Here is a 16,086-nt window from a genome sequence, read left to right as displayed (position 1 = left end):
GTTTCACGGAGGATAAGAACAATGCCAAGAGTGGTTACATAATATCAATGAAATTACCCAGTTATTAAGAGGCAAATCCAGAATTGGTACTAAAAGCTTCTCCTTCTAAGTCGAAGTGCTTCTCATTATATCAGGATACTTCTGAATATCAATTTTAGAGAATGTTAATATACCTTTACCTAGTCTAACATCTGCAACTGAAAGACTATATATTAACACTCAAATGACATGAAACAAAAAAATGGCCAATCCTCTGCTCCCAAATTAACAATCTGAAAGCATCAATCTGGTGTTGCCAAAAAAAAAAAAAAGAACTAATGGCAACTGAAAATTCAAACAGTACAAAATTTTTGGACTTTTTTACTTTTGTTTCTAATTGGCGCTTCTATTTTAGAGTGGCATTCTGTTTCAATGTCCTTTTATCTAAAATGGTGTATCATTTGTTCTTATTCAATTTATAAATTGAGTACAGAGTACTTTGTCAGAATAGATGGAGCTGGACCAAAACAATGCTGTATCACTGTCTTAGGAGCAATAGCAGAACAGTAAGGGGACAAGTTCTCCCATTTTGCTTGTTATGCCACGGAAAAGGCCTCATTAAATGCCCCACAGCACATCTGTAGAAATCAAGCCAGTTTAATTATCCTTCAACTATACTACATAGGTCAACTCACGACTCCCCCACTTTACTATGAAATTATCTCTCTCCAAGTTAAGCATTACAGCACTGCAAGCCTTTAGGCAAGTGATTCATTCCTAGTTACTCTGGCACCAGCCCTGAAAATAAAAGGCATGAGGCACCACAATGAGGCCATGGGTGTGTCAGGCAGACAACGTACTCAAAGGATTAAGGTCTTGTTCTATCTATCTAGCTGACCTTCTGCTGCTAGTAAATTTTTTTACTACAGAATAGTTATGTGAAAAAAATATAGTATTAAGCCTTCAGGGATAATTCTATATGTTAGTTTACTAAATACCATTGATTCAGACAAGTTTTTTTTTTTTTTTTTAATTTACAATTAACATTTCTGAAGTTGGGATGCATCTAATAATCTATGGTATCTCAGATCTGATGACCTCATGGTAACATGACGACATTTCATTAAGAAAAGCATGAGTGAGCTAAATAAGCAAACACTGAACAAAGGATTCCCTAAAACACCCTCAGTGCAAAATAGAGCACAAAAGCTCCCTACTATATAGATCAGCATTTGAGAGTGTTCTCTTAAAATTGGTAAAAACTACATAGCTAGCAAAGAATATTCTGGAACTCTGAAACACTGGGGGGGAAAAGGCCCATACTACATACAAAATAAGTTACAGTCTAGACTCCCTTCTGATAAGCTTTGCATATAAAGTAAATACTCTGCAGGGCGTCTACACTGATGATGAAACTGTTACTGACAGTGTAATTTCCCATCGTGTTGGGACTTTCCTATAAAATCACATGAACACCATGTTCTCGAGTGTTGTACTGCTCACACTGTATGTGAGTGTAAGCATGACAATGCACACTCATGTTCTGTCTCCTGGGCTCAATCAGAGATGATATAACCGTTAAAGCATTTCTTTAAGGCATTATAAGTGTCTGAGTTCTTTTTCACCTCTAATGGGGGGGAAGGGGGTGGATACACCTCTTTTTAAAAGAATGAGACAAAAAAATTTAGAATTCTGAGGGCATGTTTAGGAAAAGATTAAAATAAATAAATCATGAACCTAAGGTAAAAGAACTTAGATGAGGGGAGAGAATAATTCTTATGAAAGGTAAGTTTAATTAACAAATGACTATGAAAACAAAACAAAAAGCTTTGTAATTGTAGTGGTTCATAACATCTTAACAGTAAAGTGCAACTTTCATGCCTCGAAGCCATAGATTCTCAAGTTCAGTAGCTGCTATTCTGGGCTAGATTACTCTGTGTTGAGGGTGGCTGTCCTTCACACTGACCCCACCCATCAGATGCCAGCCGTGTCCTGCACCCCAACCTCGGCTGCAACGGCTAAAAATGTTTCAAGCACAGGAAAATTTGCCCCCTGTTGAGAAGTGCTGTTCTAACCTTTCAGTTATCAACTAGAATAAAAAAAGGTTATTCTAGTTTCTCTGAAATTACCTGAAGAGTAGAAAACAATTTTAAAAATCCATTTTAAAGAAACATTGCTTCAAGTACATATTCCAGCTACAGAAGAAAAAAACTGGGACATTCAGTATTTGCTCAAGTATTTAAAATATTGGGATTTACATAAATAAATAGGCACTTAAAAATCAGAAATAAATAAAATCCATAAAGTATCTTCTTTTTCAACCATTATTCCCCTAGGATTCAGAAAATACCATCAATCAAACAGTCAGACGTAAGGAAATATATTCATTTACACTAGTATGGTGAGTATAATCAGGGATACCTTCACTTTACATACTTTATATTATTTACTATTTACAAAGAATGTTTAATCCATACCAACTACTTTGCTAAATACTTGATTTCTATGCATTATCTCACTAGAAGAAGAGATAAATTAACTTAATATCACTATCATGAGTTAAAAAATTCCTAAGATTCAAGGTTTGGTTGTAACCAATCTTCCTGGTAAACTTCCCCAAACTTTATATGCTAGTAAAATACAGCAATCAGAATTCTGAGCACAATAAGCTACACACAAGCATGGCATCTATGGAGAAAAGCTGCATCAGCTCTTGGAGGCTATGAGGGTAACGGTGATGGATAAGTTACTACCAGTGACTAATACTCCTAACTGCTTAACTTCCAAACCATGCTGTTTAGAAACAAGTACATTCATTAACACCAGAAATCCAAACACAAAAGAGAAATGAAATACCTTATTATCTAGAAAGCAATGAACAGTGCAAATGGACACTTTACACAAAATAAGGATTGGACCCTCTTGATTAACACAGTTAAAATTTAAAGTGAGTTCCCTTGTATTTAATAGCATTTTTTAATTGAGATATACTTCACAAACATAAAATTCACCATTTAAATGTACACTTCAATAGCTCCCCACACATCCATCTTGTGTAACCATCACCACTGTCCGATTCCAGATCACTTCCATCACCCCTGAAAGAAGCCCAGTGCCTACTGGCAGTCTACCCTCCAAACATCACCTAGCGATCACTAACTAATCTACCTTCTGTCTCCCATGGATCTGTCTGTTCTAGATATTTCATATAAGCACACATCATGTGGCCTTTTGTGTCTGACTTCCTTCACTTCGCATATGGTTTTGAGGGGTCATCCATGGTGTAGCATGTTCCTTTTCATGGCTGAATAATCCCTTATTGTCACAGCAACTAAGTGAAGCATTTCAAGTACTGTGTTTAGACATGTCACCTGAAACATTTTCAGCCATTCCTGGAGGCCTGTAGGTGGTTGCACAGATGTAATTCGGCGTCGTTGTTGCCCTTGACCATTGGCTGCTCTCAGGTCTCCAAAAGTTGTTGGTGTTGCTGAACATGGTACAAGCCCAGTGGTACTACAAAAATACAAGGGTGGAAGCAAAGACAGATGTTTATTAAGAATTATGGGCTCAAATAAGAATGAGATGATACGGTATATTTCAAACATCAAATTATTATTTTTACTTGCTTATTCCCAGAAAGCAAGGATACACAAAACCTATCCTGCTATTCTTAGGTAGGTTTCCTCCCTCCTACATAACCAGCTGTTTTTATCCCAGCACAGCTAATTGCAACCAAATGGTAGAATCTCTATGGCAAAACTTCAAGTTGTTGATAACATACAAATAATGTTAAAATACTTTCTTAGAAGATTCAGGTTCCACTTGTCCTATGACTGGTCTTTAGAACATTATTAAACAAAAGTTTAAATTTCTTTCATAAAAAGGTGTGTAAGACTTATTAATGCTCTAAAATATGGTTAAGTAGTAGTACGTTCAAAGGCTTTAGACATTTCACTGGTAACATTATTCCTTAAGTTTGCCCCTGATGCCCTCTAAATTATTTTGTATTTGTCTATGCTTCTCTAATTTTCTATTGTTATTATTAAGCTTAGTCTAGATAGTATAAGGAGAAGGAAATGGCAACCCACTCCAGTGTTCTTGCCTGGAGAATTCCAAGGATGGGGGTGCCTGGTGGGCTGCCGTCTATGGGGTCGCACAGAGTTGGACATGACTGAAGTGACTTAGCAGTAGCAGCAGCAGATAGTATAATAGTGAGCCTTGATTAGAAATGTATTTACTCAAACAGGTAGGTAGTGAGCACATATTATATTATAAGCAAAATTAAGTGAAATGAGATCATCAAAATACTTTTATCCAATAATTTAAATTCTGAGACAGTAAACACACACACACACACCACAAATCTGAAATTCAATTAATTCTGCCAACTAATAAAATAAGTAAATACTCTATTTTAGAGACGTGTGGAAAAAAGGAACAGGAAGATTCAATTAACAAAATTACATTTGCAAAGTAATCTTCAGTTTATTGAGCTAAGACAGTACAGTGTTTAAAATCCAAAGAACATATAAATTGTATCCTGACAGTTAACTACTAAGGTCTGAAAAATTACTAATGAAGTAACCCCAATTCTTTTCTATCTAGCATAGCCTCATTATTTTGCTTAAAAATGCATCTGTCACCAGAAAAATACAGAAAAATCTTCATATCTACCACTTTTAAATCTTCTAACCTTATTCATCGAAGATGGTCTCTTACATAAAACAATTAAATCTATTTTTTCTTCTATCAAATTTTAAAGGTAAGCTCTATTTTCTCCTCTGAAATGAAATAGAATGTGATTATAACTTAAATTTTCTAATAAAAATAATGAAAAATCATAGTCTCATTTTATTATTAGAAAATCTTTCAACAAAATTAAAGAACATCAAATATACACTGACCAAGTCTCTAAAAAGACATGGCAATCAATATGCTGTCTGGTTTTCTTTAGTAAGACTGTTAAAAGGTTAAAAATAAAACTTTCGCCTTTGCAGGTACTTTCTTAATAGAAAAAAGTGAGCGACGGAAGAAAAACTTTACTAAAACGTGTTCTATGGTAAAAATTCAGCATTCATTTATAAATGGCCTTAAAAACAACTGAACCATTTAACACTTCTGCCCCGGTATTGGTCTTATTAATAGAAGACCAAAATTATATGGTTAACTGAAATCTGTACACTAAAAAAATAGCTTACTTTAAACATTTAAACTCAGCATTCTCATCCAAATAACAGTTTACCAAGACCAATAGAAAAAAGCAAAAATGAAGTGAACAGTTTCACCTATCACTCCACACCCTGTGGTGAAAGTGCCAAAACACAGTGAAATTGTCAGAAGGCAAAGCATAAGTAAGAGAGGGGGACAGTTAACATAGGAAAATCACAACAAAAAGCATTTTCTGAATAAGCAAGAAATAGCCTTATTGCTCTCTTCTGTATCATTTTTGCATTTTTGGTATATGAAACTGTTCTAATTATCATGATTTCTAAATTTCAACAAAAGGCATCTGAAAGGAATATTTTCCAGAACTGAATGAAATAAAAGTATAAACTGTTCCCTGGAAGAAAAGAGATGCAATCTGTAACAATGTTCAATCACAAGTCTGAGTAATGTTAATTTTATTGCATTTTAAAGAATAACTCTAAATAAAAATTTTGAGGGGAAAAAAAAGAAATGTCACCATCACGAAGTTCTTATGGTTTCTATATCTAATTTTCAATCATTTGAAGTGACAAATATGAGCCAACAAGACTCATAAAAAGCCCTTAGGATGCTTTTGTCATTTAAATGTTAAAACACCACATTCCAAATGACATACAAAGCCATTTTTAATTGGCTGAGTAATAGATACTGTGCTTAAGTTAGCCTAATTAGTGTGAGAGAGGAAAAGTTTTATACTGATGCAAAATCCAAAAATGATGGAATGGTGCAGGAAACAAGACTACAATTGTATTTAGTTGTTATGGAAACTATTCTACTGGTGTAGAAATGTATGTGTTAAAAACATAAGGCTTACAAAGCAAATAAAGGGCGGTTTCTAACATAGTAATCTCATGAAATAAGATTTAGTTAGTAATTGTGAGGTCTACTTCACTGCTACTAAATGTATCTTCAGTTACCCATATATATCTATCTACCCTCGAACAGCTGTTGCTATAGAAACAAGATACATTTGCTCATATCCATATATCAGGACTTACTTTTTAAGAATTTCTTCAAAATTATAATTTAAAACTTTTGTTGATAAGAGAACTTCTGCGTGTGTCTTACTTCAATGTATTAGTAACAAAATGTGTACCCACAGTGGTAGTCATTCTTCTCCTTATTTAAAGTGTATGTTTCCCAATTTTCAGTGATGGGAAAATGTGCTAAATAGTCAACAGTAGTAGTGACATTATAACTCTATGAGAATAAAGTGAATGAAAGCTTTCCAGAATCATCAACTCTTTAAAGAAACATGAGAATAGGGAGAGAATCAAATTATACTTAATATTACCTTGTATATTCTGAGACTTTGCATGGTTTCTTTCCCAAAGAAAAAGAGCGGACCTCAGAACCATGGTCCAACTTTCTTTTCATCTATAAGGTAAAACAAATGAGATATGTTAAAAAAAAAATCACCTGTCCAATTATTAAATCTTAATGTTAGCATCAGTAATACTGAAAAGAAAAAGCCCTTAAATTTTCGTATGTCTGCAAAATTAATTAGGCATAGCTAATTCATATAGAAAATAAATGTTTCTTCTATTATTTCTACTTTGTTTTACTCTTTACAAGACTGGAGAAGTGAATTTCTCCTCCTAATATTTGTGCAGAATAGGGTACGGTGATTTAAAAATTGAAACCCATCGTACATATTCCTTGAGAGTAATATACCTTTCATATTTTCTGGTTTAAGGACCAATACACGGGAATATGTCAAGTTAACCCACACAGAAAAGAACCTTATTCAACATGCTGTTCTTAGTGATTTTCATTTTCCTTTAAAAGACATATTTAATTTCAAAATTAGAATGGAAGTAACAGTCAGTGATTTAAAACACATTATTACAGAAGGGGAAAGAGAATAATGTAAATAGAATGCTCTTGAAAAGTAATTATGATAAGGCATAAAAAATGACTGTGGGCAATGAGGACAGTACAGAAAGTAAATCCATAGTAAGAGGGAAATCTAGAGATCACACAGGAAAGGTAGGAAAAACCATCCGTTGATATTCACACAGAATATACAGCTCTACTGACTATATATTATAGATACTCAGGACAAAACAGTCTAACTTGAAAACCAACAAGAAAAACAGAAAGATTTTAAAAGAATGAGTTATGCATCTTTGTAAGGTATATCCAACATTTGTAGTTTTAAAGTATTTCATTATGCTACATAGATATGTAATACTGTAAATATATTCAGAATTACATTGTCATCAATATTGAAATATCTTTTTATATTTTCCTGTTGGTTAATGGAGGTCATCTTACTATAGATATGTTATAAAACTATATAAAATAGGATCTGATGAGATTCAACAACTTATATTTTAGTAATCCTAAGATTTGTGCTTGCTAATTAATTACTATACTACTGAAAATGACGGGAAGCGGGGGATCCCCAGAGTGATAGAAAGTTATCCTCAATTTTATAATAAGGTGAAAACCCCTGCTTTGCAGTAGCCTTATTTTCTTACCTACTGCTTCACATGGGAACATAACACAGCATGCTACACTGTAAATACTAAAAAGAACCAATAAGACTCTAAAAATCTTTTTGAATCATATTCTAGATAATAAAAACTGTGTTTTTATCATCATGAAGAAAGTCTTCTAGAACACAGGGATTATTTTACAATGTTAGAGGCAAGACATGAGGGTATGACAAGCTCATCCCCAATTTATACCTTAGTTCACAAAAATACCGACTGAAGGAAATGGAACTGGTCTTATTTCAGCCCTTCAGAAGTTTCTGTACTTATAACATTGTTCTAAAGTGACTCCTCTCAAAACCCATTATTTTCTTTCTCCAAATAATTTTAATAAAAAGCAAAAATAAATGCTTCAATACATAGGGGTAGCCACGTGTTTACACTTATATAAATTATAGACATACACACACACACAAAAATTTATTCATCAGGAAGGTCAGTACAGATTACCTTAAAAATCTATTTTTTATAACTTCTATGGATCCTCATTTTCAAAATTATGTTGATAAATTTTGATATTCATTGTAATTAAGTTAGGAATACTGGCTTTCAGAACTTCCGGGATATCTTGTAAATACATTGGTGCAAATGCCATTTGCCACTAAAGGCAAACTTTATTTCCATCTTAGAAATCCTTCAGTGAATAAAAATGCCCGAAATTCATTTCAAGGGAACCACTGAGAAACGATTTTCAAATTTAGAATATTTGATAAAATAAAGCACTTTCTGTATGACTATGTAAGTCTTTTTTATTATATTGTTTACTAAAAATACTGACTTTAGAACCAAAAATTAATTCTGCAATTTTGAAGGGATGCAGAAAGTCAGTAAAATCTCTTTAAACATAAATCCCTAATATTCTAGTAAGAGAGGCAACTAAAGGAAAAAAAAAAAAAAAACCCACCCTAGATACAAGGCATAGAAAAATTAAAGGCAAAAAGGTTCACTGAAAGCTAACTAAGGGTAGAGTATTTCCAGGTCAGCATTTAACAGAGCCACGTTTCTAAAGTACAAATATATTTTTAGAGGAAAAATTCTCAGATTAAAATACTCATTTTATTTTAAATGTAAAGCTTTGTTCAGCTCACGTTGTCTTTCCATTATTTGCTTACATTCATGATATAAAACAGAATACCAGACATCCAGCCACCCCCCAAAATTAGAGGATACTGCAGCCATCTCTGATGATACAGATTTTCCTTCTCAGGCAGGCATACACACACACACACACACAATCATACAACACAGGAAGAAAACAGCTTACTTACTTTGTAAAAAATCATTTTTAGTGTGCCGTAGAAACCCATATTTTCTGGATTTTTCCCCTTCAGTGATTCTGTGCCCCCGTGTGTCCGGCTGCTTGGCAGTCTCTGACAATATAAACCTTTTTCAGGTAGGTATGTCACAGATTCTAATGTGGACATGCTCAGGCACGTCAGAAAAGGAAGATTAGGGAGCAGAACCGGCAACAAAACTCCACAGTAGAGGCAAATGCAGCTCAGTATCAAACCGCTTCTCGGGACACACATACATACATGCAGCTTGACTGAGGAGAACTCGAGGGAATAATGAGAGAGAACCGAGAAGATTATTGGAGGAGACTCTGCCCTGTCAAAGCCTGGACTGGAGAGATTCCTCCCTCAGCAGCAGAGGGATCAGATTACATCTTCCCTTGAACACAGAATGGTGCAGTCCAGGATTCAGCAATGCAGACTGCACATCAATTATATGGTGATCCGCTCCAGGGAACCCGTAAGCACACAGCGCGCTGAGCAGAGGGAGGAGGTGGGCAGTCAAGGAGACCGCCCCCACGCCACAGCCCCCCTCTCCCCTTTCAAACTTTCAGGAGGTTATTTCTACATTTTGTAAAACCTGCATATTTGAAGTTTAAACGGCAAGCATCATTTCTGCAAATGAATCCTTTCAGAAACATTTTGAAAATGGAATGTATTTTCATCTGGTCCTCCCAACAGAAGCCAAGCAGTCTATGTTCACTAACTGCTGCCCTATCGCAGTCCTGGCATAGGCTGATCAGATTTGTCAAGTAGCTTGGACAGTCCAAGATGGGCAGTTGCAGAGGGAAGAATGAGAGAGTCTTTGAGGGCAATTTACAGAAAGGTAAACCAGTTTGGAACACACCAGCATTTGCAGAAATTATGTAATAAGTTATATTTCAACCTGCATATTTCTTATATTAACATTTAATATAAATATTCCCTATGCTTTTCCATCCCATTCATTTAAAACACAGTCTTTAAAAAAAATTACCATACACTGTCAGTCCTTAGTAATCCTGAGAGTATCTTTCTATGATTAACAAACTAAGTATATAAAGTCTGGCTAAACAGTTCTATTTCTCCAAAGAAAACAAAAACTCTGCTCATTGGAGAGTCTTATAATTATGTGTTCATTTAATTTTGAGTAAACAGGAGGCACTGGACTTCCACTTCCAAACTTATCTTTACAGTGTATACTGTGTGTCATTAAAAACGTATTTTATATAATAAAAGGCATCAAAGTTTGCCTGAAGGCAACATTTTTCTTAGAATGACTACTACACACAAGTCTAGATATTTCATCTTGCAACTTGCTACAAAACTAGCTTCCAAGGCAATTATGAGATTCTTTGGAGTAGAAAGGCCCATTATTAAGGGTCTAGTTAATTAACTCCTACCCTCCCCATTAATGTTCTTTATTACAAGTAAACTGTGTCCCTTGAGTTATTTAAGCACTTAGAAAGTTTCTTCAGGAAAAAGGAAATAACATCTTGACTTACTATATTTTAATACTTTCTGCTATGGTAATAAATGACTTATGTTAGAAAAATGATTCTAAATGATGCATAAAGTAGTATCATTTTTTAAATAAATGTTTACCTTTTTAATTAAGACATTAAGTCAGAAAAAAAGGAAATTAAGTCAGCATAAGGTCTTTCTCTTTAAAACATAAATAAGATAACCTAAAATTTTATGAAAATGTATATCCTGGGTCTTCTCTTCGAAGTTATATTCTACATATTATTATTTTTTTTTAATCTCCTTACTGGCTCTTAAACTAATTCTTACCCTCAGAAACAATATGTACATGTACTCAACAAAAGTTGGTCTTCTAAATAAACAATTAACTTACTTCAAAGGAAACTTCCTTTTAAAAAGAAATGTTACTCTTGTCAAAAAAAATTCCAACTATTAAGAATGGACTCATGAACCCTTTTTTTTTTTTTTAAAGCTTCAGAGCACTCGATTTGAAAAAGAAAAAGAACCTCTCCCCATTCTGGGCTATCTGAAGGAACTAACTGTAAAAGGAACACCTGAAATGTCCTCTGAAAGCCTGTCAGATGACAAAGAGACTATCAGTCATGTAACAGTATACTCCTGGACTACAGTTAAAATCATGTCCTATCTCTAGCTGAACTAACCTTTTCAAATAAAGTCTACTCAACTGAGAACACAGACCAACTTTAATAAACCAGGAACACTGTCTCAAAATCTTGGACAGTTAAAGAAAAAAACATCTTAACTTTGTATATTCAATGGAATGCTCTTCTGGTTTTATGACTCTATGTATGGCTATGAAGTTACAGGAAAACCTGATTCCCACAAAAGTATGTTTATATGTAGGTATGTATATTCATTCACTTTTAAATTTTTTTAATAGGCAAAATATTTATATAGCTCAAAAATCAAAATGAAATACAAAAATAAACACTGAAAAGACTTTCCAACACTCCCAACCATCTATCTACCATGGTTCCCATTTGGAAATGATTTTTATTAGTTTGTTTATCCTTTAAGTGAGAATTAAATGTTTGTAAGTACTCATGAAGACTTAACATTTCCAAATATTTAAACAGTTTTCCCTAATATCTTGTTTACAATGCTGATTTGAACTAAAAGAAAGAATTTGTCAAGCAAAAGCTAGTCAACGAGGTCTTCAACTAGATTTCAATTTAACAGAATAAAAATGAATGATTTTCAATATTCTTTGAAGTACTAGTAATAGGGCTTCCCAGGTGGCTCAATGGGAATCTGTCTGCAGTGGAGGAGACTCAGAAGATGCAGATTCGATCCCTGGGTCAGGAAGATTCCGGAGGAGGGCATGACAATCTACTCCAGTATTCTTGCCTGGAGAATCCTAGGAAGAGAGCCTGGTAGGCTGCAGTGCAAAGGGTCATAAAGACTCAGACACGACTGAAGTGGCTAAGCACATATTCACTGAAGTACTAGTAATGAAAATTGTGATCTATTACATTATTTTCATCAAAACCTATTTATGAACAAAGCAAATGAAATCATTCTCAAATTCCTATTTCTAAGAATTCTGGCTAAAATACAAAAGTTTAAAACTTTATCCAGAGATTTTTAGTAATACTAGTTTAACTAATAAGTGAAATTAACTAGTAAGTGAATTAGTAGTAGTAATTAACTAGTAAGTGAAAAAGCCAGAAAATACTTGTGTTTGTCACCCACATTTTTAGAATATCTCAAAGTAGTCAATAATTATTTTTTACTACAATAAACTAAATCTTCATATATCAGCTAAGCAATAAATTCCCCATTCTACAAAATATTATTTCTTGTGCTGACTGACAAGTTATAAACCTTACTGAAAATCTATTAGCAAGGGGAATAACTGACACCAAAGCCCTGGATTATAGCCTATCTGCTAATTCAGATCCAGGCTCATCTCAACACAGATCCAGGGAACTAGGTGTATGAGGAGTGCATGAGAGCAGCAGTAAAACTAAAAACCAGCATAAAGATATGAAAATGTACTGCCCCAGAGTATAAGCCTCTGGGGAAACAGTGGTAGAAGAACGATTAACCTCTGAGCTACTGCAAGAGAAACGGCTCTTTCCAAGCAATTGGTGGCGATGACTAAGTTTTCAGAAGGGCAAGTTGTGGTTGACTAAGTTTTCAGAAGGGCAAGCTGCGGCTATCGGCAAACACAAAAACTGACCTAGGGATATACAGTGTGAAAAACACAGATAGCAAAATAGTCTTCACAGTATCATGTATCTTCAGAGAAAAACGTATCTATATACAGGGTGCCAACAGAGGAAAGAGTAGTTAAAAGATTACTTTTCCTCACCTTGACTCTCAGAGTTCATTATTTTCATTTAAAATACTTTCTTCCATTGGACTTTTATCATACCTCATTGTAAGTATTTTTATACTTCTCTCTCCCCTACCATGTGAAGGTTCACAGTTTTCTAAGACATAGTACAAAGATGATACAAAACAAATAAATAATAATTTTGAATAAATGGCCATTTAAGCAAACCATTAGAATAAAAACTTTCTAAAGCATATATATATACAAGCATATATATACATACCTAATACTAAATTATACTTAGTGCTAAAAAGTCCAACTGTTACAATTAGTTGATGACACTGTAAATACTATTGGTACTTTGCATTACTTTGCCAACATTTAAAATTTCATTTTCATTTTATAATAGTAGGATAATGTATTTATATAGATATATCAGTGATTTTCTTTATGACAACATTCTTCACTCTGATGTTACATTAGGAATACCACCTACCACAGTTAGCTGTCTTGCCCAAGCACAGAATTTAGATTAGAGAGAGTTTGGGATTTCAACATCCAAAAAGGAATGCCAAGCATGTTGAGGTTGAAACCAACTTTGGAAATCTCACTAACCCAACCCACTATCATTAGGTTTCTGGGGTACAAATTCTTATTAAAACATTCACAATCGATACTGGGAAGTTAATAACCCTGTTCTATCACAGGTATATTATCTATTAAAATAGGATGTATCCTTAGTACCTACATTTTCCCCAATACAAGCAGGTGGCAGTAGTGATCAATAAGCTATTTTTCACATTTATTCATTCATTAAGCATTTACACCTACTGTGTGTCAGGCACAGGATAGCACATAATTTAAAGAACTTATTTTCCCCTCCATTGAATTTATGGTCAATTTAAGACAGAGAATAGGGTTAGTTCCAAAAATTTTTTGAGAATATGTAAATATGTAAAATCAAACAAGGTAAGCCAGATTTAGTTTGAAATTACCATCCAAGGAAGCATATATTAAAATACTACTACATTAAAAATATCCAAAATACTATATACTGTACTATATAACAACTTGGTTTAAAATAACACTTGTTGGGAATTGAGGGGATGCTTATATATAAAATCTTAACCTCAGTAAATCAAAGTATCATAGCTCAAATTGTTAAAAAATTTTTAACATAATTACAATTGTACAAGTGGTACTTAATTTTTTTTCTTTTCCCTTAAGTTTAAAATATTTATAACTTTCTTTATAAAAATGCAGCCCCTGAGGCTCTGACAAATAAATTACAATAGAGATTCAAGACAAAGGTTTTTTTTTTAATCCCTTCAGTTCAGTCGCTAAGTTGTGTCTGAGCTTTGCAACCCTATGAATCACAGCATGCCAGGCCTCCCTGTCCATCACCAACTCCCGGAATTCACCCAGATTCACATCCATCGAGTCAGTGACGCCATCCAGCCATCTCATCCTCTGTCGTCCCCTTCTCCTCCTGCCCCCAATCCCTCCCAGCATCAGGGTCTTTTCTAATGAGTCAAATCTCCGCATGAGGTGGCCAATGGAGTTTCAGCTTCGGCATCAGTGCTTCCAATGAACACCTGATCTCCTTCGGAATGGACTGGTTGGATCTCCTTGCAGTCCAAGGGACTCTCAAGAGTCTTCTCCAACACCACAGTTCAAAAGCATCAATTCTTCAGTGCTCAGCTTTCTTCACAGTCCAACTCTCACATTCACACATGACCATTGGAAAAACCATAGCCCTGACGAGACGGATCTTTGTTGGCAAAGTAATGTCTCTGCTTTTGAATATGCTATCTAGGTTGGTTATAACTTTCCAAGGAGTAAGCGTCTTTTAATTTCATGGCTGCAGTCACCATCTGCAGTGATTTTGGAGCCCAAAAAAATAAAGTCTGACACTGTTTCCACTGTTTTCCCATCTATTGCCCATGAAGTGATGGGACCGGATGCCGTGATCTTAGTTTTCTGAATGTTGAGCTTTACGCCAACTTTTTCACTCTCCTCTTTCACTTTCATCAAGAGGCTTTTTAGTTCCTCTTCACTTTCTGCCATAAGGGTGGTGTCATCTGCATATCTGAGGTTATTGATATTTCTCCCGTCAATCTTGATTCCAGCTTGTGCTTCTTCCAGCCCAGCGTTTCTCATGATGTACTCTGCATATAAGTTAAATAAGCAGGGTGGTTTGGGCCAAATTACTGATCTAACATATACACAAAATGTATATATCTACCAATATATGAATATACACACATACAGAACTTCACACAATAATGCAAGTTACGAGTTCTATTTATAACAGCCACAGAAGAAAACAATGAAAACGGCAGCTTTGCCTATTCGCTCTTTTAAATTTTATATTGTCATAGAGCTGGCAGAGACAATATGCGTACTAAAACATTCCTTACAACACTCCTTTGTAGACAAGCAACATCTGTAATAACTTGACAAACTTGTAAGTCACTCTGAAGTTTATCCTGAATTATCTAGAAAGCAATTAGTCTTTAAATCTCATGTTCTAAACCCAAAATAAACTAACTACCAGTAAGCATCTTGAATTCATATCAAAATTTCCTCTCAAATTTTCATTATAAAATTTTTTGTAGCAATCCCTTCAGTAAAGTAAAAAAGTATCATGGGAAATTATTTTAAAAAGGTTCCAGGAAAATACAACAGCAAATATGATCCAGGAATGAATTTAATTAACATGGAGAAAGAATGAAATCAATTTTCCTTCCATGTGCTGTTTAGAACCACATTCACTCTACTTTCTTTATCTAAGTTAATATTTACTGTTGCTATTTGTAAGGTTCAAATGTATTTACATGGCTTGAGAAAAGTTTCCTATAGATATGGTATATCAATCTTGCATTTTAATATTAAGATAACTTTTCATTTTAAGGACTGCTTAAAATTCTGAATCTAATTTCTTTTATTAGCTATTAGTCCTCACTGAAAAGCTTTGAGAAAAGATATAAAGACTAAGAAGTAAAAAAGTTATATCCATTGAATCAACGAAAAACCATTAATAGCAGGAAGCCATACAGTGCAGAACTAGAAGGGAGCCTGGAAATCATCTAATTCTCCTTCATTTGTGGAATGAACCTAAGTTTTGGAATCAGAGTAGTCTGAGTTTAAACAACAGCTATGTCATCATTAGAGTGTAACCTTGGGAGGAGTTGTCTGACCACCATGACTTGTAGTTTTCTTTTATTTGTGCAAATGTAGTTGTAATACCATTTACCTTACCAACCTAAGTGTCACTGTGTCGACACAGAGGTGCCTGGCACAAAACACACTATGAAATAAGAACTATTACTTATAGGTGAGAAAGGAG

At 34.3% G+C, this 16,086-nt stretch overlaps 1 protein-coding gene across 10 annotated transcripts in view; it reads right to left on the bottom strand.

The window, feature by feature from the left end:
* FBXW7 (F-box and WD repeat domain containing 7) overlaps positions 1-16,086 on the bottom strand; it is a 225,205-nt gene that overhangs the window by 25,378 nt on the left and 183,741 nt on the right. For 8 of the 10 annotated variants that reach the window (XM_070768994.1, XM_070768995.1, XM_070768991.1 and 5 more), the window contains 2 exons: positions 6,479-6,561; positions 3,351-3,492 (listed from right to left, as the gene is read on the bottom strand). In XM_070768994.1, coding sequence (XP_070625095.1) covers positions 3,351-3,492; positions 6,479-6,561 — 225 coding nt within the window. Of the gene's footprint in view, positions 1-3,350; positions 3,493-6,478; positions 6,562-8,950; positions 14,906-16,086 lie in introns of those variants that run through there. The other 2 variants (XM_019977544.2, XM_070768999.1) reach the window with 2 other exon arrangements.

Source organism: Bos indicus, chromosome 17, assembly GCF_029378745.1.
Source record: "Bos indicus isolate NIAB-ARS_2022 breed Sahiwal x Tharparkar chromosome 17, NIAB-ARS_B.indTharparkar_mat_pri_1.0, whole genome shotgun sequence".
NCBI classification, from domain to species: domain Eukaryota; kingdom Metazoa; phylum Chordata; class Mammalia; order Artiodactyla; family Bovidae; genus Bos; species Bos indicus.
Note: the sequence above shows the minus strand (reverse complement) of the source record. Positions and strands in the feature narration are given on the sequence as shown.